Source organism: Peromyscus eremicus, chromosome 16_21 (genome assembly GCF_949786415.1).
Source record: "Peromyscus eremicus chromosome 16_21, PerEre_H2_v1, whole genome shotgun sequence".
In the NCBI taxonomy this organism is placed as follows: Eukaryota; Metazoa; Chordata; class Mammalia; order Rodentia; family Cricetidae; genus Peromyscus; species Peromyscus eremicus.
The window spans coordinates 42,669,155-42,692,458 of NC_081432.1; the positions used below are offsets into that span (position 1 = coordinate 42,669,155).

At 37.7% G+C, this 23,304-nt stretch overlaps 1 protein-coding gene across 2 annotated transcripts in view; it reads left to right on the plus strand.

Annotated features, from left to right (window-relative positions):
• The window catches only part of Phf3 (PHD finger protein 3), a 76,769-nt gene that overhangs the window by 6,779 nt on the left and 46,686 nt on the right, over positions 1-23,304 (plus strand). For both annotated transcript variants that reach the window (XM_059244175.1, XM_059244176.1), the window contains exon 2: positions 4,262-4,530. In XM_059244175.1, the coding sequence (XP_059100158.1) occupies positions 4,287-4,530 (244 nt within the window). In that variant the 5' untranslated portion in view covers positions 4,262-4,286. The remainder of the gene's footprint in view (positions 1-4,261; positions 4,531-23,304) is intronic.

Below are 23,304 nucleotides of genomic sequence, written 5' to 3' on the forward strand. Positions count from 1 at the left end.
GCCGCCACCACCGCCTGGCTGATAAAATATATTTTATGTAGGTTTGCTTTAGAGATTTTTGTTTGAGACTTTTTTTAAAGTATATGGTATCGAGATAGAGCTCTCCCACTGACCTATATCTTTTTGGTGACAGAGTCTCACTGAGTTGCCTGGGTTGGCCTTGAACACAAATGTACTCTGTAGGCCAGGCAGGCTTTGAATGTGTAATTATCTTGTGCCTGCCTGCAAGAGTAGGCAGGATTATAGTCCTGTGCCACCAGGCCCAGTTAAAAGTGAGGCATTTAAAATCTAATCATACAAGTTAGTTTTTTAAAGTAATTTTTGTGGCACTTTGTCCCCCATTCTGTTTATACTTGAAACAGAATAACATATTTTGGTTTTATTTACTATAATCTAAATTTAACTACAGTTTAATTCTCAAAGTTAAGTATTTTAAAATTGGAAATATACTTGGATATTTAATTTTACTTATAACATTAAATTTAATTATAAGATTAAACATTACTTACAACTTTAATACTTATATTTTTAATTATGTTCTGAGTCTTTAAATGGTTCAGTAGAATAGAACACTACTTACTGTTTAATTAGCACTGTTTTCCTTCTCTTGGTCTACCCTCTGAACCTTTAGGATTCAGGTCACATATCTACTTACCTCCTGAGTTTTCATTTCTGACCCTATTAGCAGCCCTAAAATATTGGTAGTGTGTTGATATTTATATTTTATTGTATTTGTTTGTCTGTGACCAGTCTTGGATTGTGAATTTCTTAAGTTTGAGACCATAATTGGTTTCTCTTTGTAGTAGATGTTTAGTAAATATGTGAGTGAATGAATGGTTTGAATTAAGATTATCCAATTCTGTGACAACTATGTGTATTTTACTGTTTGTAAATATTAGGTGTGATTGTGATCCCATAAAAAATTTCATATTTTAACGTGTATAACCTCAAATTATTGATAATGATTTAATTGTATGAATTCCATGAGACACTGTAAATAGACAATAGTGTGTTTTGCTTAAAATACCAAATGTAAGGAAGTTCTTAAGTAAAACTTTAGTATAAGAGACAGAAATTTATTTATATCAAGCAGCTATATAGTTAACAAAGAGACTGGAAATATCTTTTTAATTATACCTGCTTGTCTTTGTCTTTTACACTACTTGGTATCCCCAATGTTCTTTCTTTTTAAAACTGCCTTATTTTGGAATATTTTAGATTTATAGGAAAGCCGTAAAGCAGGAAAAGAGTTCCTACATACCCTGTCTATGACTTGTGATGTAATAATAGTGCCTCTATCAGAGCAAACAGAAAACTATTAACTGAAGCCCATACTTTATTCAGATTTTACAAGCTTTACCAGTAATATATGTTTTCTGTTCTGCTGTCAGTCCACATTGAACTTATTAATGTGTCTTTTTAAGTTAATATTTCTGTAATTAACTAACACTTATTTTACTATTTAGCATGGATTATTTTTTTTAAGGTGCATTTTAAATTTTATGTCAGTCTTTGACTATTCATGGAGATCCCATCTTTCTGCAGCCTGTGGGACCTGGGTGCTGGGAACCACATTTTCTTCTCCTGTAAGAGCAGCACATACTTTTAGCCAGGAGCCACCTCTTCCACCCTAGCATGAGTTAGTTTTGATACTAAGTACTTACTACCTGAAACTAGTTTCTTATATTTCTTTATACTTGTGATAATGTTACTTTCCACATAGCTTGAATGTTGGATGGCAGTACACTGTGGTATTTTTTCTTTATTGAATTGTGTGCAAATCTAATAGGACCCACCTTAAAAAAAAAGCAGCCCCATTAATTTATATCAATTTCCTTAAAATATGTTCCCCAGAGTACTAGTGTTGTGATATGTCCTATGGAAATTATCTTTTTTGGACCCATAAATATGGGAATCTTTTTCTTTTCTGTCTTAAAAGATTTTCATTCTTACTGACCTACTGAGGTGTCTCATGCAGTGGTGGCTGCATAGTAAACATTCGATGACTATAACAGAAAATACTGTTAAAGATATGGAACCTTATTATACCCACTCTCTCAATTTTTGATCATAGAATCTTTTCCTTGATAAGCTAGCTTTCTAAATCCAGCGAAATGATTAGTCATACAGTTTGGACTAAAGAGCCGTATTGGAAAGTTTACCTATCTTTAAGAGTTCAATATGCTTAACTGCTTTCTTTTCTTTTCTTTCCTTTTTTTTTTTTTTTTTAATTGCTTATTTTTGGCAGAGGAAAATATGTTGAGACAGGGTCTTATTGACCCAGGCTGGCTTCAAGCTCTTCTTTATGTAAGCCAAGACTGGCCTTGAACTCATGACTTTTCATTTGAAGAGTGGTGGTATATTTCTTTCTTTCTTTCTTTCTTTCTTTCTTTCTTTCTTTCTTTCTTTCTTTCTTTCTTCCTTCCTTCCTTCCTTCCTTCCTTCCTTCCTTCCTTCCTTCCTTCCTTCCTTCCTTTTCTTTCTTTCTTTTTTTTTTTCCCCAGACAGAGTTTCTCTGTGTAACAACTGTGGCTGTTCAGAAACTCACTCTGTAGACAAGGCTGGCCTCAAAGTCTCAGAGATCCTTCTGCCTCTGCCTCCCTAGTGCTGGGATCAAAGGTGTGGGCCACCACTGCCCGGCGTGATGGGTTATTTCTGAAACTATTAAATAATTAAGATTTAGGACATTCCGCCATTCCTTAAAGTTTCCATTTATTCTTCAGAGTCATTTCTTCCTTCTCTTTAGCCCCAGGCAATCACTAATTTGCTGGGAAATTGTTTTTCAGTAGCCTTCAAGTCTTTCAAGCCCTTAAGCTCAGTGTTAAAGGGTGAATAGGTATTAGACATGGACTATGGAGCTGGATGACTTTGAGGAAATTAAATTATTTGAATGCATTTTCCTTGTAAAACAAGCATATTAGCCAATCATTTTTATCATCAAGGATTAAGTCATACATATTTGGATAAAATGCTCACCAAAGTATCTCATATAATTTATATCCAGTAGTTATCTATATATGGGAATGCTACACTGACTCCCTTTTTTTAGATAGTATCTTAGCATGTGGCCCAGGCTGGCCTCAAGCTCCTGATCCTCCTAAATTCTGGGATGATGGGTGCACAACATCACATACAGCTTTCCCTCTTCTTTTTTGGTTTTTCGAGACAGGGTTTCTCCGTGTAGCTTTGCGCCTTTCCTGTAACTCACTTGTTAGCCCAGGCTGGCCTCGAACTCACAGAGATCCGCCTGGCTCTGCCTCCCGAGTGCTGGGATTAAAGGCGTGTGCCACCACCGCCCGGCCTCCCTCTTCTTTTTAAGGGGGAAAAGCTTAAGCCAGGTTAAGAAAGTTTTGGTAGATTTGGTGTTTTGTAAAATTTTGAAAATACGGAGCACAAGATAATCTAGGTGATCAGTGTGGTTTCTTAACTGGTTCACTTTTATTTAAAACCATTTATAAAAATAATTCAGTTTTTGATAAACCTTGAGAGCTTCAGATACCTTTTGTTTAATGCTAGTGTGTAGGTGCAGTTCGGGTAGACTAATTCAACATCTGTGTAAACCACACATAACTCACTAAAATAAATCTGAATATGTGATGTGATTGTTTTCTTGTTATTTATCTTGTTTTCTCCTAAAAGAAGACCCTAGGAGAATATGTGTATATGTGCACAGCTTTGTGTACATGTGTAAACTTGTGATCTGTTGGGTTTAGTTGATAGTTGCTTTGATTCAATGAGGGAGGTGGGGGGGGAGAAAACCTTGTCTTTCTCTGTTATATGTGAATAATTTAAATGCTTTGTAAATAAAACAAGGCTATCTGTGGTTTCTTGTAGTTATGGGACCACAATTTAAATAATTGAATTTTAGTTCTTTTATGTGGACTTACTGTAAAAGCATTGTTTGATTCTTTATGAAAATGTTATGGTTAAAAACATACAGCTTTGTGGTTTAAACCATGTAATTCTTTCAGATATGTCAAATTAATGGGCTATATAATTATTTTTCTAAAATAATGAATTGAGTAAACATTTAGTAGAATTTCTGGTAAAATAATATTCTACATGCATGGTAAAGAAAGATCATTCAGTAAAGATTTGTACCACATTTCCAAATGTATATTCTAAAAAACAGTGAAGGTTTTTTTTAAAAAACAAATTCAGAAGTGTGTTCTTAGATTCAAAACTATTAAAATAATTTGGTATTAGGTGATTTTCAATTGATAGCTTTATTTCTTATGGTATTTTTTTTGTCTTTCTATAGGGTTGAAAGACACACAGAAGTCTTCATGGATATAGTTGATACATTTAATCATTTAATTCCTACTGAACACTTAGATGATGCCCTATTTCTAGGATCCAACCTGGAGAATGAAGTCTGTGAGGATTTTAGTACAAGTCAAACTGTCTTAGAGGACTCGCTGAAGAACATGCTCAGCGATAAGGATCCTATGCTAGGATCTGCAAGTAACCAGTTCTGTTTGCCTGTTTTGGATAGCAATGATCCCAATTTCCAGATGCCTTGTTCAACAGGTAATTCTTACTTTTTTTTTTTTTTTAAGTCTGCAATTTAAAATAAAGACTTTTCAGCAGCATCTTTTTTCCTTTTCTTTTTTAAAAATGAGTGTAGTGAATTTAGGGTTCTTTCTTTTAAATTTAGAGTCTCTTTTCCAGGCATCAGAATTAGATAGAGAATTTCAACTAAGTTTTCTTCCAAGCAGTATATACAGTTATTTTCAAGGATGTTATGGATCTAGGTAGAATGACCATGTAACTTGTCATGTCAGATGGGATGTTTATGAGGATTAAAGGGTTGCTGTTAATAATTATTTCAATAACATGTGAAAATTGGGACTCATGCTAGAAATAGAGGTTGCCTGGCAAATGGGACACTGTCACCCTTGGCCTGCCTGCTAGAGTCAAGAACAAAAGCTGAATTGATGTATGTCTTCAGCTTTCATGATTTTCTTGGCTGGAATTACAGATATATTTTATATGTCTGTTTCAAAACTAGACAAAGAACTCTAGGTCTGTGCTGTCCTGTACAGTAACCACTAGCCATACATAATTATTACCCCAAACTAACTTAGTTCTAGTTGAGATATGCTGTAAAATGCACATTAAATTTTAGATATTTGATATGAAAGACTGCAAATTATTTCATTAACTTCTTGATTATGTGTTAAAGCAGTATTTTGAAGATCCGTGGTTAAATAAATTATGAAAATTAATTTTTCCTCATTATGAGTCTGGGTCTCAAGTGTTGCCTCAGGCTGGCCTCCACCTCCTCAGCTCATGAAATCCTTTTGCCGGAGTAGAGGATTTCTGTGCCTGACTTACTTTTTCTGCTGATATTTATTTACTTATTTGCTGAGATTGAACTCAGGGCCTTGCACATGCCAGACGAATAATCTGCCACTAGTCAGGTGTAAGCCTAGCCTGTTGTTTATAAACAAGTGACTACTTGACATTTGAAATCACTCATGTGGCTTGAACTGTTGGAAGGCACTGCTCTAATATTCGTAGTTGAAGTCGCTGAAAGAGTAAGGCGAGAGAGTACCTTTCTGTGAGGCTAAAGTATTCTTAAAGTGTCTTTGGAATGGGGTATAATGGTGCATGCCTATAATCCCAGCACTTGGGAAGCTAAAGGAGGAGGATTTTAAGTTCATGGCCAGCCTAGGCTACATATCAAGACCCTGTCTCAAAGTCAAGGAAGAAAAAAAGGCTGGGAAACACCTGACTGATCCCCAGAATAATTCACAGGTTTATGTGATGCTGGTTTGTTTGCTAGTGACTTTAGACTGCTCCTAAAATACTGTTTTCGGTATATTTATTATTTATTTTTAATATTGTTTGTCCAATATTTTAAATTTATATAGTAACTGAAGGTTTGGAATATCTGGATTGCTGTTGACTCAGATCATGCTGCCTGAAGATCTCAACACTGATTACTACTAGGACTCTGATTTCAATCACTCCTTACTGCTGAAGTGTTTTGAATTGCTGTTAATGGTGTATCTCTGAAATGATTCATATTGTGTTGTGTTATCACATAGGTCACGTTGTTGCTTGTATTACTGAATGTTTCAAAACTTTACACTTGTTTTCTGTATGTGTTGTGCAAGTTTTTTGCTTTTTTGTTCTTTTTTTCCCCTCTTGGTGCCTGTGTCTGTAGGTAGTTGTACATACCTGTTGTTAAATGCTTTGGTAGCCTTTGCTTGTCCTCACACTGTCGTCTGGTTTAGTCCACTTTCAGGAAAAACATTTCATCCCTGTGCACTTGTTGGAATTACAGTCACCACTGATAATGTTTTGAAGGGTCTGGAATCAGCATGGTTAGCATCTTGCTTGACATTTTTTTACTTACAAAATTCTGGCTCATTGGTAATCCTAATATTTCTACTGGCATTAAAAAAAACTTTTTAAAAGATAATTTCTGTTGATGTAAAAGTTTTTACTGATGTAAAACGGCTTCAGTTTTGGTGAACATTTCTAGTTAAATACTTAAAATTCCTCTATTGAAATACTTATTTTTGAGGATTATTTATTAATGATTGTAATGATTCTGTTTTGAGTGGAAATGTTCTCATTAATTTGTTGGCTGTAATTATCTTAGGTCTTTAGTCAATGATGTTTTTGTATCCATATTTGTATGGTATATACTCTTTTAAGACATGCAAGAGAATGTGTAAGGGACACTTACAATAACGTTAAAGCTCCTGTTTAGGACTGTTTAAATTTCATTAATTGCCAGTCAGTTAGTGGATGTGATTCATGGTTCTTTTTGTCTTTTGAGATAGTAAAAAAGCTCACTTGTTTTCTAATGACTGCAAAACGGAAAAACATTTTTTAATTTTATTTTGGAATAATACTAGATTTAAGAGCGTTTCAAAGAAGAAATTTTACTGTAACTTAATGAAAATACTTTGTGGAGAGTAACTTTTCCAGCTATTTGTAAATTACTTTGGGTTTTTGTTATAAGCGTGACGTAGTTTCTATCCAGATTTTTGTACCTGTCTCCATAGGTTTTTACTGATGGTTTTGAATGGAGTTAAACAGAGAAATGTTCTTGTCTGTATTTCTCAGGACAGTGAAGGCTATATATACTGTGGTTATTTTATAACTTCGGATTTTTCTTTCTTTTTTTTAATAGTTCTGTAAACTTAGCAAATGGAGTAAGTCTTTTCTCTGTTCTGCAGAACCAGGTTGTTTCTGTAGTTATTTACAGGTTTCTTTTATTGGTGACATAGTTGGATGGTTCGTATTATATTTTTGTGGTCTCTAGAAACTTCATGCCTGCAATCTGAATTCTTAAGAGGGTGAGGCAGGAGGATTGTCAAAGAGTTCCAGGCGAGCTTGGGCTAGATAGTGAGCTCCAGTCTAGTTAGGGAAACAGAGTCAGACGCTGTTTGCTGACTGTCCGAACCTTTGCTTGTGCTGCTTCCTTCTGAGCAGAGTGCTAGTCACAGTGATGTTAGTGATGTCCTCAGCAGTGTGCACTCCAGGACCACTCTAGGCAGTTTCCTTTTACAGTTAACATACTTATGCATATTCACGGGTACTTGTACACATGATAATCAGATGCATCCCTTTAAAGACTGACTTGTGCTGACAGGTTTATTCACTTTACTCCATATCACCATATTCTCTCTTTGTATTCAGCATCATTTTTGTTTACTTTTTACATCTTTTTTGTTTTATTTCTTTAGAAATTTGTTTTAGAGTTTTGCTTTTTTAATATACACTGCCATAGTTTCTTTGTCTGAAAATTTAATTGTGGAAGTTGTTAAGAACTTTTAATGCATTCTGTGTGTACCATTTTACAATGGCATTCTATTGTCATAGGGACAAAGCAGTTTTTCTCTGCCTTTTATTTTTCCTTTCCAGTAGTATTGTGAACATTTCCCAAAAGTTGGGTTATTTTGTTGTTGATCTTTTGATGGTTAAATAGGAAATTTAGTGCTGTTTTACGTGGAATAATTGATTGTTAGCCAGATAACTATGCAATTATTTGGGGGAAACACTAAATAACAGGTTGAGAAATATTTACTAGTAAGTAGTATCTGTCCTGTTTCCTCCACTTGGTTTCAGGTTAGGAAAAGGCTTTTTATTTCCTTATAAGTCAGTGCTTGGGTATAGATAGGCCTTGTTATGTGATGAAGTTGAGGGAGAAACCTGTTTTACTCAAAGTTTAAATGTTAATCTTCTCTTTAAAAAAAATAACACTCAGTATTGTTTAGCTGAATATCTAGGTATAATATTCTAGACATAAAATTAATCATCAAGGCACCAAACTTGGCAAACATGGTAACTTCCTCTGGAATTACTGCTTTGTATTTGTCGTCAGGAGAGTCATTTCAGTCTCAGAAGTTGGGGGCACTGTTTCCAAAGGGAGCTTGCAGGCAGAGGCAGCTTATGAAGAAAGTCTTAGTTCTTTCTGCACAGAGGATGTCTATGAAGGAACTTGATACATGGTTAGTGCTTGCATGTTAATGTACCAGATACTGTGTAGACGTGATTAACTGGCCTTATTACATCTTCAGAGCTGTAGCTGTACACATAGTAACTGTGTCAGTTACATTTCTGTTGCTGTGGCAAAGTACCAGGACCAAGATCAATTTAAGGAAGGAAAGATTGATTGATTTTGGTTTCAGAGTATCTGTCTGTGATGGTAGGAAAGGCATGGCAGGCAGTTGAGGGCCAGTGTAGGAAGGTGGCTTATCATACAAAGTCTACACAGGAAGCAGAGAAGGAGAACAGGAAGCAGGGCTGAGACTTTAAACCCTCATAACTCGTGGTCGGAGTGATGTACTTTCTCCAGCAAGGCTACAGTCTTAAAAGTTCTGTAATCTCCCGGCCCCAAACAGTATTGCCAACTGCTGACCAATGGTTTAAATACTCAAGCCTCTAGGGCGCATTTCATGCAGACCACAGCAGTTACCAACAGGTTTCTAGATGGTTAATTGTAGCTGGAGAATTTCTCTCCAGCTCCCACCACCAAGTCCCGCCAGTCTCAGAGCCCACTTATAAAATAAACACACAGACTCTTACATTATTTAAACTGCTTGGCCATTAGCTCAGGCCTGTTATTGTCTAGCTCTTACTCTTATATTTAGCCCATTTCTATTAATCTTTACTTTGCCACATGGCTCATGGCTTACTGGTACCTTACATCTTCCTTGTCCTGATGGCGGCTGGCAGTCTCTCTCTCCGCCTTCCATTTCCCAGAATTCTTTTCCTTGTCCCGCCTATACTTCCTGCCTAGCCAATGGCCAATCAGTGATTTATTTACTGACCAATCAGCAACACACTTGACATACAGACCATCCCACAGCACTTCCCCTTTTCTTTTCTTAAAAAGGAAGGTTTTAACTTTAACATAGTAAAATTACATATAACAAAACAATTATCAAGCAAGAATTACAGTTACAATATTAAAGAAGAGATCCTATCTATCTTATATTTGTAAGTTTAAGGTTTTATATCTAACTTATCTTTTATTATAACTAAGGAAAATTGTAAGTATCTAGTCTTTAACCATATCAAAGACCTCAGAAGGATATACTATTACCTGAGAAATGGAGAAGGATATAAGCAACTTTTAGGAGTCTTGTAGGGTAGACAGAGACAGCTGAGCCTGGACAGTCATGCAAAGTTTTCTTGTAAAGTTGGGGCATCTGTCTTCAGCCCACAGGCCTAGAGTCTCTTATTCACTTTTTTTTGTGTCTTGTAGAATGTCTGGCAGTTTTCTCTGCAAAGCAGGAACCTGAAGGACCGTTTTGTCAAGCAAAGTTCAGTGGTCACCTTTCTATGGGTCCTGCATGTCCAGTTGATCAAGCAGTCCAGGCAAGAACAGTTTCTTGCCCAAATGGCTATTTTTGTCAAGGTGAAGATAAACTCCGTATGGAGTGTCTTCGATGCCCATCCTCCTCTCTGAAGTAAATCGGTGCTGTCAGGAGCAGACATGTCTCACTGTCCAAAAAGTCTAAACTTTTAAAACATTTTAAATGCCATATTCTGTAGGTCTTTGAAGTGTTTGAAGACTACCTATCTATCTGAAATATATCTATGTATACCTAGAAGACTTAACTAACATGGCTACAAATATTATCATAGATGACTAACTATTAATCTATTTTTTAATTATCCATTACAATTTTAAATGAGTTACATAAACATAATACCTCAAACAAGAATAGAAATATATATACAGTATAACAAAATTAAGTTTAAATTTGTATCAATAAACTAAAATCTATAGCAATGTAAAACATTTTAAACAAGTTGTTACTCTTTCAAAGTAGGTTCATTAATCTACCCTTTCATCCTATCATATCTAAACTATCCCCCTTTTTGTTTTAGAAAGAGATTGTATTTATAATCAACCTGATTTAAATAAAAATATTGTTTTTTCTCTGTCCCACACCAGAGGGCTCTTCTGATTTGGGACAGAAGAATCTCTTAACCATTTTTTTTTTGAGCAATATGTCTGGGTTTAGAGGGGGAGTGAGCCAATTCCATCTCTAAAGCCAGCTTGGTATATTTGGGAATTTGGGCGTAGCTTCTCTTACTACTTCCTGCTGGAGGGGGGCGCTGTATCTTATGGGGACACGAAGAAAATTTTAGGATCATGGAGTAGTCCATGAGGCTGTATCGTCTGAGCCAGTTGCCTTGGAACCATTCTGGACGTTGAGTCATCTGGGCCATGGTGTCATTGGAGACCTTTCAGGGGGTCTTGGCTGGTCAAACCTGATGTATCTTAATCTGGAACAAATCCATAGTCTCTGGCTTTCTGTGGAAACAAAAGCAGAGACTCTTTTCCAAAGCAACATATCCTTATATCCAAATTTTGAAGTCAAGGTACCTTTAAAATATACATTTTGGCATAACTCAACAGCTTTTACAATCAAATGTTTTTCTGCAGTTACGAATATCAAAGAGAACATAATCCAGATTCTCTGTGTGGTAGCCATCTTTACGTGGCTTTTTTTTTATATTAGCTTGAACCTATTGCTTTAAATTGCAGCCTTCTAAGCCTGAAACGGCACAGTGGCTGCTGGCTCCGCCCATTTCAGCTTCCCAACATGGCGGCGGGCCGCTTTCCGCCAGCTCTGGGAGCCATAACTCTCAGAAATAGTGGGTCTACACTTTTACCAAAGTAGCGTGTAGCCCAGAAACCTCTTTTTTTGTTTTGTACTAGCAAAGGCTAAATTCACCACACAGTTTAATGTGCTACTTGCAGAGGCCTCATTCCCGCCATACTGCAGGTCGAGCATGCACACCAGGAACCCGCCATAGTAGCTCAAACACGCAGGCTGCCGCTAGCTTGAAAGAGACAACTAGGAGCTGTTTTTAGCTCCGTTTTAGAATCTTTTTACTCAGGTTTTAGGTGGGAACTATTGCCAACACGTTGGACGCCATTTGTAGCTGGAGAATTTCTCTCCAGCTCCCACCACCAAGTCCCGCCAGTCTCAGAGCCCACTTATAAAATAAACACACAGACTCTTACATTATTTAAACTGCTTGGCCATTAGCTCAGGCCTGTTATTGTCTAGCTCTTACTCTTATATTTAGCCCATTTCTATTAATCTTTACTTTGCCACATGGCTCATGGCTTACTGGTACCTTACATCTTCCTTGTCCTGATGGCGGCTGGCAGTCTCTCTCTCCGCCTTCCATTTCCCAGAATTCTTTTCCTTGTCCCGCCTATACTTCCTGCCTAGCCAATGGCCAATCAGTGATTTATTTACTGACCAATCAGCAACACACTTGACATACAGACCATCCCACAGCAGTTAATTTCCCAAGTTCATTAATAAAAATGCCACAGTACTAAGATTGGAATAGTATCTTAAGTTTTCTGCTGCTTATGTAGTTGAATGCTCTTGGATTCAGGGCTCTAAAGCTTTTTCCCAAATTCCATTTATTTTTATTTTCAGTGAGGATGAAGTTTTAAAATTTGTTTTTAGAAGAATAAAGAGGCTAGATTTGTTTTTTTTTTTTTTTTTTTTTTTGGTTTTTCGAGACAGGGTTTCTCTGTGTAGCTTTGCGCCTGTCCTGGAACTCACTTGGTAGCCCAGGCTGGCCTTGAACTCACAGAGATCCGCCTGGCTCTGCCTCCCGAGTGCTGGGATTAAAGGCATGCGCCACCACCGCCCGGCGCTAGATTTGTTTTTAAGACTGTGGGTTTAGGGGAGATTTATTAGGCTCTGTAATGGCTCATAATTATTAAAAAGACTGAGGGGTTCAGAAAGGGAGGTGGGGAGAGGAGTGACATAAAACAATTGGCTAGTGATTCAGTTGATTGTGCAAATAGATGCTCTTAAATATATGCAGTTAATAAGTACCGGTGGATAGAAGTATACTACAAGCTGCCTTAAACATTTGCATCAGGCAGACCTATTATTTCAGAGTAGAATTCAGTTAGCTATACGGAGGAGAAACCCCTCACTTTTGCCTTCGTGTGTGTGTGTGTGTGTGTGTGTGTGTGTGTGTGTGTGTGTGTGTAGTTTTTAAATCCTTTTACTGTATATTTTGAATAGTATTTTGCTGTGTGGAGTTTGCCTGGCCTTGTCCTCACTGTGTGGTCCAGGCTGTCCGTGCAGCTGTCATAGCCCTGCCTCAGCCTCCTAAGGACAGCATTTTTGTTTAAAATGAAGTATTTTGAGCTGTATTCATTACCGAATGTGTGTTTGTGCTAGCCATGTACCAGGCTACAAATATACAAAGGTGAATAAAACAAAATTTGCCTCAGTTATCATGGAGCTTTGCATTTAATATAGAAATAACAGTTTTTGATGAATTGTCTGAGTATATTTCATAAGGCTAGTTATGTATGTAGCATTCATTTGTTGGAAGAGATAGTGTAGTAGTGGCATTAAATGTTCCTGAGCTGTGTTACTATGCCAAGATGTTGGATTATTTCTCAGGATTGTGATTTCAGCAAACTACTTTGAATGAAGAAATAAAAGTATGTTATCCCATCTTTTATCCCAAAGATGTTCGGTGTTCACTACAAAAGCAGTAAATACTCTTCATATAATATATCATTCCAGTTTCTTACTGTAGTTCACTGAGCATGCAGACATTTAGATAGGCATACTTGTGTGTCACTCCTGTGAAACTGGAAGAGGTCAGAGGCACTGACTGACATTATGATCCTTGATGCTTACTGTGCTACAAAGAAGACTTTTTTTGTCCTGGTAGTTTTGTGGATTTGGCCAGCAACCATGAATCAGGAAGGATCTGGTTGGTTTGTTTGCAAGTGGAGTCAAATCCTAGCCCCTTTACACTTTGTAACATTTCTGTGTTTAATCCCATATATAATACATTCCATGGCTACTTCAAATAGTTATTAAAGACAACAAAAATTAAATGAAAAAATTTGCTTCTATGAAAGCAGGGTTATTTTATGTTATTCATATATGCAGTATGAATGTATGTTATTCATATATGCAGTAGAGAAGTTGGCACTTAGTAATCTTGACTTGGAAAAAATAAACCAGAGAAAAGACAGGGCGTAGGACCAAGAGGCCAGACAGTGAGCAGGTGTACTGTAGGTATGTTGCATCTGGCCCTGCTGCAGATTTTAACCAAAGTATATAAACCTTCACTGTAAAGCAGCAAAACCTGATGCCTCAGGGAAAATTATTTCAGACACTAGAGTTTCTGTCCATAGATTTCTCAGCTGAAGTTTCTGGTGTGAATACTGTGCTTTGCTGTCCATTCCTCTCTCAAATATTACCTTCTGCTAGTTCTGATGTTTTGCTGCAGAGTTTTAATCTTTGCTGTAAGTGCATTGTGATAGTTATTAAATGTGTACTTAGAAGAGGAAAACTGCCATAAAGTCATATATAGACGTTTGTTAAAGTCTGAGATACCTAAAATGATGAGATTGTTGAGTGATAATTGATGTAGGCCCTCTTTTCCTGGTAAAGCCAATTTCCTGTTACCACTCTTGAGATAAGATGAAGCGTTTTCCTGGTGTGGTTGTACTGCATTAGATGCCAACTCCAGTAATAAAATGCAAAAAGTACTCCCTTGTGTTGAATGGACAGCAGCTAATACTAGTGCAGAGGAGTCAATATTAACATATTCTAAAATTATTTTATGTAAAATGATTATATTTTGATGGTCTTACTCTTTTAGTAAGAAAAATACTTACTTGTCCCACAGCCTTCCTGAATCTGCCTTCTAGATACTAGGTCACAAGTGTGCACCACAGCACCTGGCTTTGGTCTCATTCTTTCTTTTTTTCTGCTACTTTTCGTGTGTGCGTGTGTATATCTGCATCTGCATGTTGGTACAGCTGCCTGAAGAAGTCATAGCTGTTAGATCCTCTTGGCGCTTAGTTACAAGTGGTTGTGAGGCACCTGATGTGGTACTAGGGTTTGAACTTGGGCCTCTGGGAGAGCGGTGCTGGTCTTAACCCCTGAACTAGTTCTCTAACTCCCCAAAATTTATTTTTATGCTCTGTATTCTCAACTTAGATTTTAAGTAAGTTTATCATATTTGCTTATACTACTTTGAGAGAATGTTCTAACTCAATTGTTTGGTAATTTTGTATAATTTTATATTTATACACTTTCGTGTGGAAATTATAACATTTATGGGGGTTAGTGAGAGCTCATGGGTAAAGATACTCACTGGTCAAGCCTAATGACCTGAGTTCAATCCATGGAATGAACGTATGTGGTAGGAAAGAACAGACTCCCACAAGTTGTCCTTTGACTTTTACTTGCAAACCCCCCCCACACACACACACAAGATAAATAAATGTAATAAAGATAAAAAGTTTTATGGGCACTGAACTTGGTGCTTGTTATCACTGGTGGCTGAGGCAGGAGAATTGCTGCAAGTTAGAGGCCACCCTGGCCTTCATAGTAAACCAAAAACCAAAAACCACACAAACAAAAACCTACCTCTTCCAAATAAAACTACTCCCCAGGAAGAACAGTAAAAGAATCTGGAACCCGTGTTCATGTATGTAGGTGATGGGCATTCTTAGGCAGAGCAGCGAGCAGTCTATGATTTTCTTTCTTAGTTTGACTTTTATCATTGTGGGTTGTGGTGGACCAGCCACCACTTTTAGGACCCAGGGTACTTTTGAGTAGGGAGAAGAGAGAAATATTAGCTAGAAAGAGATACCTAGACGATGAGAGGAAAGACAGAAACACAGGATAGTCTCGGGAGGGCCTGGGTCTGAACCCACCAGCCCAGAACTTTATTCCAAAAGGCTTTTTATCACAATGCCAAGGGGACGAGCAAAGACCTCCCCCTTGCTCAATACAGCCAAGTGTAGACTCTTCCGAACACCTGCACTCAGGCCCGTGGTCCAACTGTCCTCTTTATGCAGACCTGCTGGATAAAGCCACCAGGAAACCCAGATGGACTCCAACAGTGGGTATGAGTGTGTGTGTGTGTGTGTGTGTGTGTGTGTGTGTGTGTGTGTGTGTGTAGGAAGAGAGACCATGTGCATGCCAGGTATCTTCCTTGGTTACTCTCCACTTCGTGTTTTTTTTTTTTAAGTTTTATGTGGATGGGTGCTTTTGCTGAATGTAAGCACACTGTGCCCCCAGAGACCAGAGGAGGGTGCTGATCCCTTGGTTGTGAGCTACCATGTGGTGCTGGGAACCAAACCCAGGGCCACTGGTGATGCAGTCAGTTCTCTTATAGCTGCTGAGCCATCTCTTTAATCCCACTTCGTTTTTTTGAGTCAGGGTTTCATGTAGCCTAAGATGGCCTTGAATTCACTAGGTAGCCTAGCGATCTTGAATTCCTGATTCTTCTGCTTCTGCCTCTCAGGCTGTTGGGAATATAGGCATTCACTGTAATACCCTATTTGCTATATATTACTAAAATGTCATCTTTATGGAAGGGACAGACTAAGGGTATTCATTTTTTAATATGACTTACTGCTTAGACCTTTTCATAATAAAAGAGGCAATTATATTTGTAATACCTGTCTTATTTGTAGAACACTTAGCTTGCTTTGTAAATCAAAATGTTTAACTCATCTTTAAATGTAATAACTTTTAAAGCCCTTGCTGTGAATTAATACAGAAACTTGATGTGATATATCTTTATAGTCACTTTATTCTATTATTGCAAGCACTCTACTGGTTTAAGGTTTTAAACTATAGAGAACTGTGTATTAATAACACTGTAATGCAGAACACTGAAGGCAAACATATTTTTAGGTATCAATTTCTCTCTTCTAGGAAGTTCTGATTCTTAGAGTCTCTCATCCACCAAGGATGTTAGTGTTAGTTTGAATGAATATTGGTAAAGTTAATTTTGTTTTACATTTTAGGTAAGTTAATATGAGGTTTTTTTTCTAGGTCATTGATTATCTACTTGCAGATACTGTCTTGGGGGAACAAAAACAGCTTCTTGTGTATACTTTTAAAGGTGCTGTATAGCGGAGTAGAGAGTTGGCTCAGCAGTTAAGAGCACTTGCTCATAAAGGACCCGAGTTGAGTTTCAGCACTCATGTCAGGCCGCTTGTAACTGCCTGTAAATTCAGCTCCAGAGGATCTGAAGCTCCCTACACAGACATACAGTGCATGCACAGAAAATAAAATACATTGTATTAAAAATGACATATTATTTAGAATATGATTTTAATATACTGACTTCATATATTATCCCCCTAAATTTTGCTAAATACTTGATTGACATTGACTTTAAAAAGTTTATTTATACACACACACACACACACACACACACACACACACACGCACGTGCGCGCATGCATACTGTGCATGTGGAGGCTGGAGAAAAAACTTTTAGGAGTTGCTTCTGTTCTTGCATCGTAAGTGTTCCAGGGATTGAACTCTCGTGATCAGGCTTGGAGGAAGCACTTTAAGTTACTGAGCCATTTATTCTGCCTGCATGACATGCTCCCTTCCCTTTATGAGACAGGACCTCTCCTGCTTTGTAGACCAGAATGGCCTCAAAGGCATGGCAATCTTCCTCCCTCAGCCTCCCAAGTGCTGAGATTAAACACACCCCAACATGTTGATTTGTACACCTTACAAAATGAGGAACTCTTGGTGAAGATACATGTTTCCACCTCATTCTGCATGGGAGCATTATCCCTTCCCCATGTTAAGTTCTTATTGTTCTTGTGCCTTTTTAAGATTTTAATTAAAGTTATTACTGAGTATGTGAGTGTAGGCACATCTGTGCCAGAGTATACCTGTAAAGGTCAGAGAACAACTTGGGAACCTGTTTCTTCTGCTTCCAGACTCTAAGCTAGCTGGCACGTGAGCTGTTAGCTGTTGCTTGTCACCCATCTTCCCGTCTTGCAGTGGAAATGCTAGGATTACAGGCATATATCACCAAATCTGGCTTCATGTTAGTTATTTTTTTCTTTTGTTTAGCTTTTCAACTTTTAAAATATACCTACTTGGATATCTTTAAAAAGACATTTTAAATGTGTTTTAGAATAAAATGGACTGGAAATCAAGTATATCTCATTTAGATATCTGGGTAAAGATACCTTTTAGTTTTAAAAAATAAGTTTTTTCATTATAAATTTAATTTTGTATTTTGGAATTTTCACAATAATGATAATGATAATACAGTGTGTACACACACATGTGCCTTCCATTGGGATTCAGCATTGTTACTATTTGGTTCTGCTTTCTTTACTCATGTAAGAAATTTGTTAGTTTATCCATTCCAGCTATGAGCTACCTCCACACAAAGGGCTTAAGCACAATTACTCTGTACCTACACTAGATGGTTATATAATATTATCTAGTTACCTATCTAGATTCAAATGTACTATTTGTCCCCAAGTTAGACTTTTCATCTGGTTTTTTAAAATCAGGATGTAGGTATAACGTTTCTGATGTCACTCTTTCCCATGGATGACTTTTTCCCCCCGTTTTTGTGGCAAGCCTAGGCTGGCCTTTAACTCTCTTTATAGTTGAGGATGGCCTTGAACTTCTGATAATCTTCCACCTTCCAAATCCTAGGATCACAGGCTTATTTTATAGGCCATGCTCCATTTATGTGTTGCTGGTAATCAAATCTAGAGCTTTGTGCATTCTAGGCAAGAACTCTATCATCTGAGCTACTACATCCCTAGCTAGCCTTCAAATTGATACTTTTGAAGAAATAGTAAGACCGCCTATTCCAAGAATGAGCTAAATTACAGGTATTTTTAAATTGTTGATAAGGTCACCTGGCTTGTTCTTCTGTTCCTTTACTTCCTCCACATTGGAAGTGTGGATTAAAAGCTTGATTAGAGTTAAGGTTAAACATATTTACAAGAATTCTTCATAGGTGAAGCTTTGCAGTTAATACTGTATAATGTCAGAAATCTTATTATGGTTGCATGTGAACTCTTTATGTTGAGTTTGATTCCCAGGTTAAGGTAGTAAGAGATAAATCTTGTAGGATTTAAGATCACATGCCATTAGAGAACCATAACTTTGCCAACCTGAAATGCTCAGTTTCTCATCAGGTTTTCCTTTAGTGGGTTTCATGTAACCATTGGCAATGCTTGCTGGCATCAATTGTGACCATTGGTTATTTTCTAGTTATTTTAATTCATCTTTATTTGCTGGCGTTCTTTAGTGACATTAAATTTGTCCCATCACCTGCAAGGTAGAGACAATTCCTGTGAGTGAGACTGCTGAAAGGGGCAAAGCTGGCATTTAATTAGCAGTTTCAGAGTTTATGTTGGTGAAGTAGTTCTATCCGATTTCGTGGAGGGGCTACTATTACCCTTTGGATTGTCACAAGGAGTCTGTGGATCTGTGGTTACGTGATCCTTTGCTCCTTGAGTACTTGTTTTTATAGGCATACATCACCATACTTGGTTTTGATGTTCCAAGTTCTTTTTCTCTCTTATATACAAATGATCTCACAAGTAGTCAGTAAGATATATGTCTAATACTGTTTTGAGATGAATGTCTAGTTGTATGTGTGTTACTGTTGTAGAGGCAGTACTTTTTAAAGTGTCTTTTGACTTCCTGATTATTTTAAAATCTGAGGATTTTTGTGTTCGCTTTGGCTGCAGCCATTTTTTTTCTCTGTTTCAGGTATGGTTACTGTCAATTTCAGTATGAAAGATTTCCTTTTATGCAGTGTCCCCAAAATAAAGTTAAATACATAAAAAGAGGTTAGCTTGAAAATTAAATTGTTGGTAAGATTTGCTCAAAAATATTTTCTAGCATTAGGACCAATCAATAAAACAGATTTGATGCACAGTGGTGACAGGTGACCTGGATTAGTGAATACATAGTGTTCATTGGCTTCAATAAGGAAATGCTTTTGTGACAGTTTAGAAAATAATTATTCCATATAAATAAAACTGGGAGTTAAAAAAACTTATGTTATAATAAACAGCTCTTCATTTATAAAGCAGTATATTGAAAAATTCGCTTTTAACTGTTGTTTTGGAAAATACATCTCTCCTCCCCCCGCCATGGTAGTGGTGCTGGGGATAAAACCCATATCCTTATACATGTGAAGCAGGTGTTTGTAGCTTGAATCTTAAAAGTTCTTATTAATAAAATCAAACCTGAGCCAGGTATTGGGATGAACTGGAAGATCAGAGAACCAGAACAAGCCACAGCTACCTCACCTCCTGGATCCTCAGCTGGTCTTGTTTCCTCAGACTGGAGGCCTCTGAGTCCTCATCCAGAATGGCTCTCAGCTGAACTGTGCTGCTAGAAGCCTGAAAGCTTAACCAGCCAAATGCTCCTAGTTTCTGCTCCTCACGCCTTATATACCTTTCTGCTTTCTACCACCACTCCCTGGGATTAAAGGCTGCTTTCTGAAATTAAAGGCGTGAGTCACCATGCTTGTCTGTATCCTTGAACACATGGATTTCTGCCTCTGGAATGCTAGGATTAAAGGCGTGTGCTATCACTGCCTATCTTAAGTATCTAGTGGCTTTTCTGTTCTCTGACCCCAGATAAGTTTATTAAGGTACACAATATTTTGGGGAACACGGTATCACCACAGGTGTTCTACCACCAAGCTATATCCTCAGTGCTTTTGCATCAGTCCTTATTAGTGATATTGTCAACTACTGTTTTAGTAAGTAAGGCTTCTGGTCCCTCAGTTGGGCTTGAGACAAATATACTTGAGGAAGAGAATAATTCTTGAATGATACATTTTTCATCTTTTTAATAGTTTAGAACCTCAAGTATCTTTTTTATTCCATCCATTTATCTAGCTGAGAGGCCAGGAAACAGAGATTAATAGAATTATGTAGAATAAAAGTAAGTTGTATGCATTTAAAACTATAGAATTGAGCATCTTTACTGAAATGAACTAGATAGGATTATTATTGTGGTACACATAAAAAGTCAGAGAAAGTACTAAAGTTATCAAGAAGTACTGACTTCTAAACCTATGGAATGGATGGTACAAGATGTGTATGTATAGTTGCTTCACAACTAAATACATTGAATAACTTACCTATTCTTCATGAAGCTGTGGCCCATGCCCATGCATATTTATCAGTATATTTATTGCAATTATCAGGATTTTCTTGTTTTCCATTTTCTAACATGTTTCTCACATGCTCCAACTTTAATGCACACTTGGATTTGTTTTCTGTCAAGGCTCCTGTCTGTCTTTAGTCTTTTCAATTGTAGTTTTAAAGTGGATTTAGTTTCTAGACATCCATTTTTAAAAATAGTAATCATGTTTTGTTTTTTTTTGAGAGCAGCTTTTTGTCATTTTTTTTCCCTCATGTGTCTATGCCTTCTAATATGTGTTTCTAAACTTTTAGCATCTTAACTCTGTGCTCTATGAAGGACTACTCAACACTTCTGTAATTTAGTAGAGGTATTTTATTTGTATTAAGTTGAGTTGACTAAGTCTAGTTGAACATGAAGTTTCTAAGTTATTTAGGTAGTTAATTGGTATCTGTGATGTTTTGTGCCTGTTAGTCCTTAAGATTGAACAGTGCATACTTCTGCAACTGTTTAGACATTGATACTATATCAGAAGGCATAAGCACAAATTTTTACCCTCATGAATTTTATATTTTATTTAGCTGTGTGTGTATACAACCACCAAAGTTCTTTCCTGGGGTGGTGTTCAGTGCTCAGCCTTTACTTCCTAGGGGAAGAATACATTTCTTTAAGAAGTTGAAGCCTTTCTTGTTTGTCTTTGTTTTCTTTTGTTTATGTTATAGTTCACTTTTCATCACTATGGCAAGTATCTTAGGTAACCAATAACACAGGGAAGCTTTATTTTGGTTAACAGTTTTGTCAGTTTGAGGCCACGGTCAGTTGACCCCTTTACTTTCAGATCTGGAGAAGCAGCATATCGTGGTTAGAGTGTGTACTGTAGTAAAAAAAAGAGCTCTGTTCATGGCTGGGAAGGAGTAGGGTGAGGTAGGGGCCTTCATCCCCAAACACCTTTCAAGAACACATTCAGAATTACCTGAAGACCTTCCACCAGGCTCCACCTCTTCAAGTTTCTACTGCCTCCCATTAGAGCCTTCCTGGAGACCAAGCCTGACACATGGACTGTAGGGAACCATCTATGATCCAAGCTACAGCAATTACAGAACAGAATCTGAGAACTGACTCATTGAAATGAGACACTCAATGAATAAAAATGATTTATGTTTCAACAAGAGGGCTGAGTTTTTAAATTTAAAAGCCTATTCCTATTTTACGGTAGCATGAGTCTGATTACATATCATTCCAAGCATTAACAATATACTGCATGGTTGGAAATTCTATGTAAGGAATTAAGGTTTACTTTGACTTAAAAGGGGTTGATACTATACGCTCACTCTTTTTTAAAATGCTATATACCTGTCATGTGCTATATTGCTAGGGGTGCAGTGATAGTTGATACAAGTTTCTGCCCTCATGGAGCTTATTATTGTAAGATAATAAGAAATTATACAGTTGTTTCTCTCCCTCTCTCTGTCCTTCTCCCTCCCTCCCTCCCTCCCTCCCTCCCCTCCTCCTTCCTTTCTTTCTTTTCCTTTTCCTTTTCTTCTCTCATATGTTACATCCTGACTTCAGTTCCCTCAGAAAAGGGTAGGCCTCCCAGGGACATCAATCAAACACCATAACAAGCTACAATAAGATCAGACATCACATCAAGGCTGGATGAGGCAACCCAAGAGGAGGAAAAAGATCCCACAAGTAGGCAAAAGAGTCAGAACAGCCCTAGCTTCCACTCTTTGGAATCCCACAAACACTAAGCTACTCGGCCATAACATGTATGTAGAAGACCTAGGTCAGACCCCTACGGGTTCCCTGATCTCTCCAGGTTCTCGTGGGTCCCGGTCAGTTAGTTGATTCCGTGGGTTGTTTTCTCATGGTGTCCCTGACCCTTCTGGTTCCTCTGATCCTTCTTCTCTGCAGGACTCCCCATACTCTGCCTAATGTTTGGCTGTGGGACTCTACTTCTGCTCCCATCATTTGCTGGAAAAAGTCTCTCTGGTCTCTTCCATAACCAGTCCCAGAACACTGCAGGCAGGACAAACTAGGTCAGAGGTTTTGTGCCTGGTTTGGTGTTCAATCCCTCTACTTGGTTACCTTAAATGACCAGTTCAGGCTCTGTGTCCCCCATTACTAGGAGGAGTCTTTGCTAGGGTTACTTTTGTAGATTCCATGGAGTTCCCATTGCACTAGGTTTTCACCTTGTCTTTGAAATGCCCCGCCCCGGTCCCGACCCCACCTGCTCCCCACCCAGTCCACCTGAAAATCTATTCTGTATAGTTTTTTCTTACATAGTGAAAGACATGGTTTATTTGAGTGTGTTCTATTAAGAAGAGCAGCATTTGGAGGCTGTGGAAGTGGGTCATTTGGTAGCATGCTTCCATGCAAGCATGAAGACCTGCCTGATCCAGTATTTTTGATCCTGTTATTTTTCTGTTGCTATGGTAAAACATGACCTAGGCACCTTAAAGAAGGAAGGGTTTATTTAGTCTTACTGTTTCAGAGGGATAAGGATACATCATGTTAGGGAAATGGCAGGCACTGTGGCAGGAACAGAAGCTGAGATTTCATACTTTCAAACATAAGCACAAAACAGAGCAAGCTGGATGTGGCCAGAGTCTAAATCCTCAAAACTTGCCTCTGGTGACATACTTCCAGCAGCAAGGCACCCCTCCAAAACACCTCCAAATAGCACCATCATCTGGCAATGGGATGCTTTCTCATTCAAACCACCACAGAGCCACAGAATTTACATGAAAAACCAGGTTTGGGCTGGTGAGGTGGCTCAGCGGATACAGATGCTTGCTACCAATGTTGACTGCCGGAGTTTGATCCCTGGAACCCACGTTGTTAGGAAGAGAGAACAGCTTAT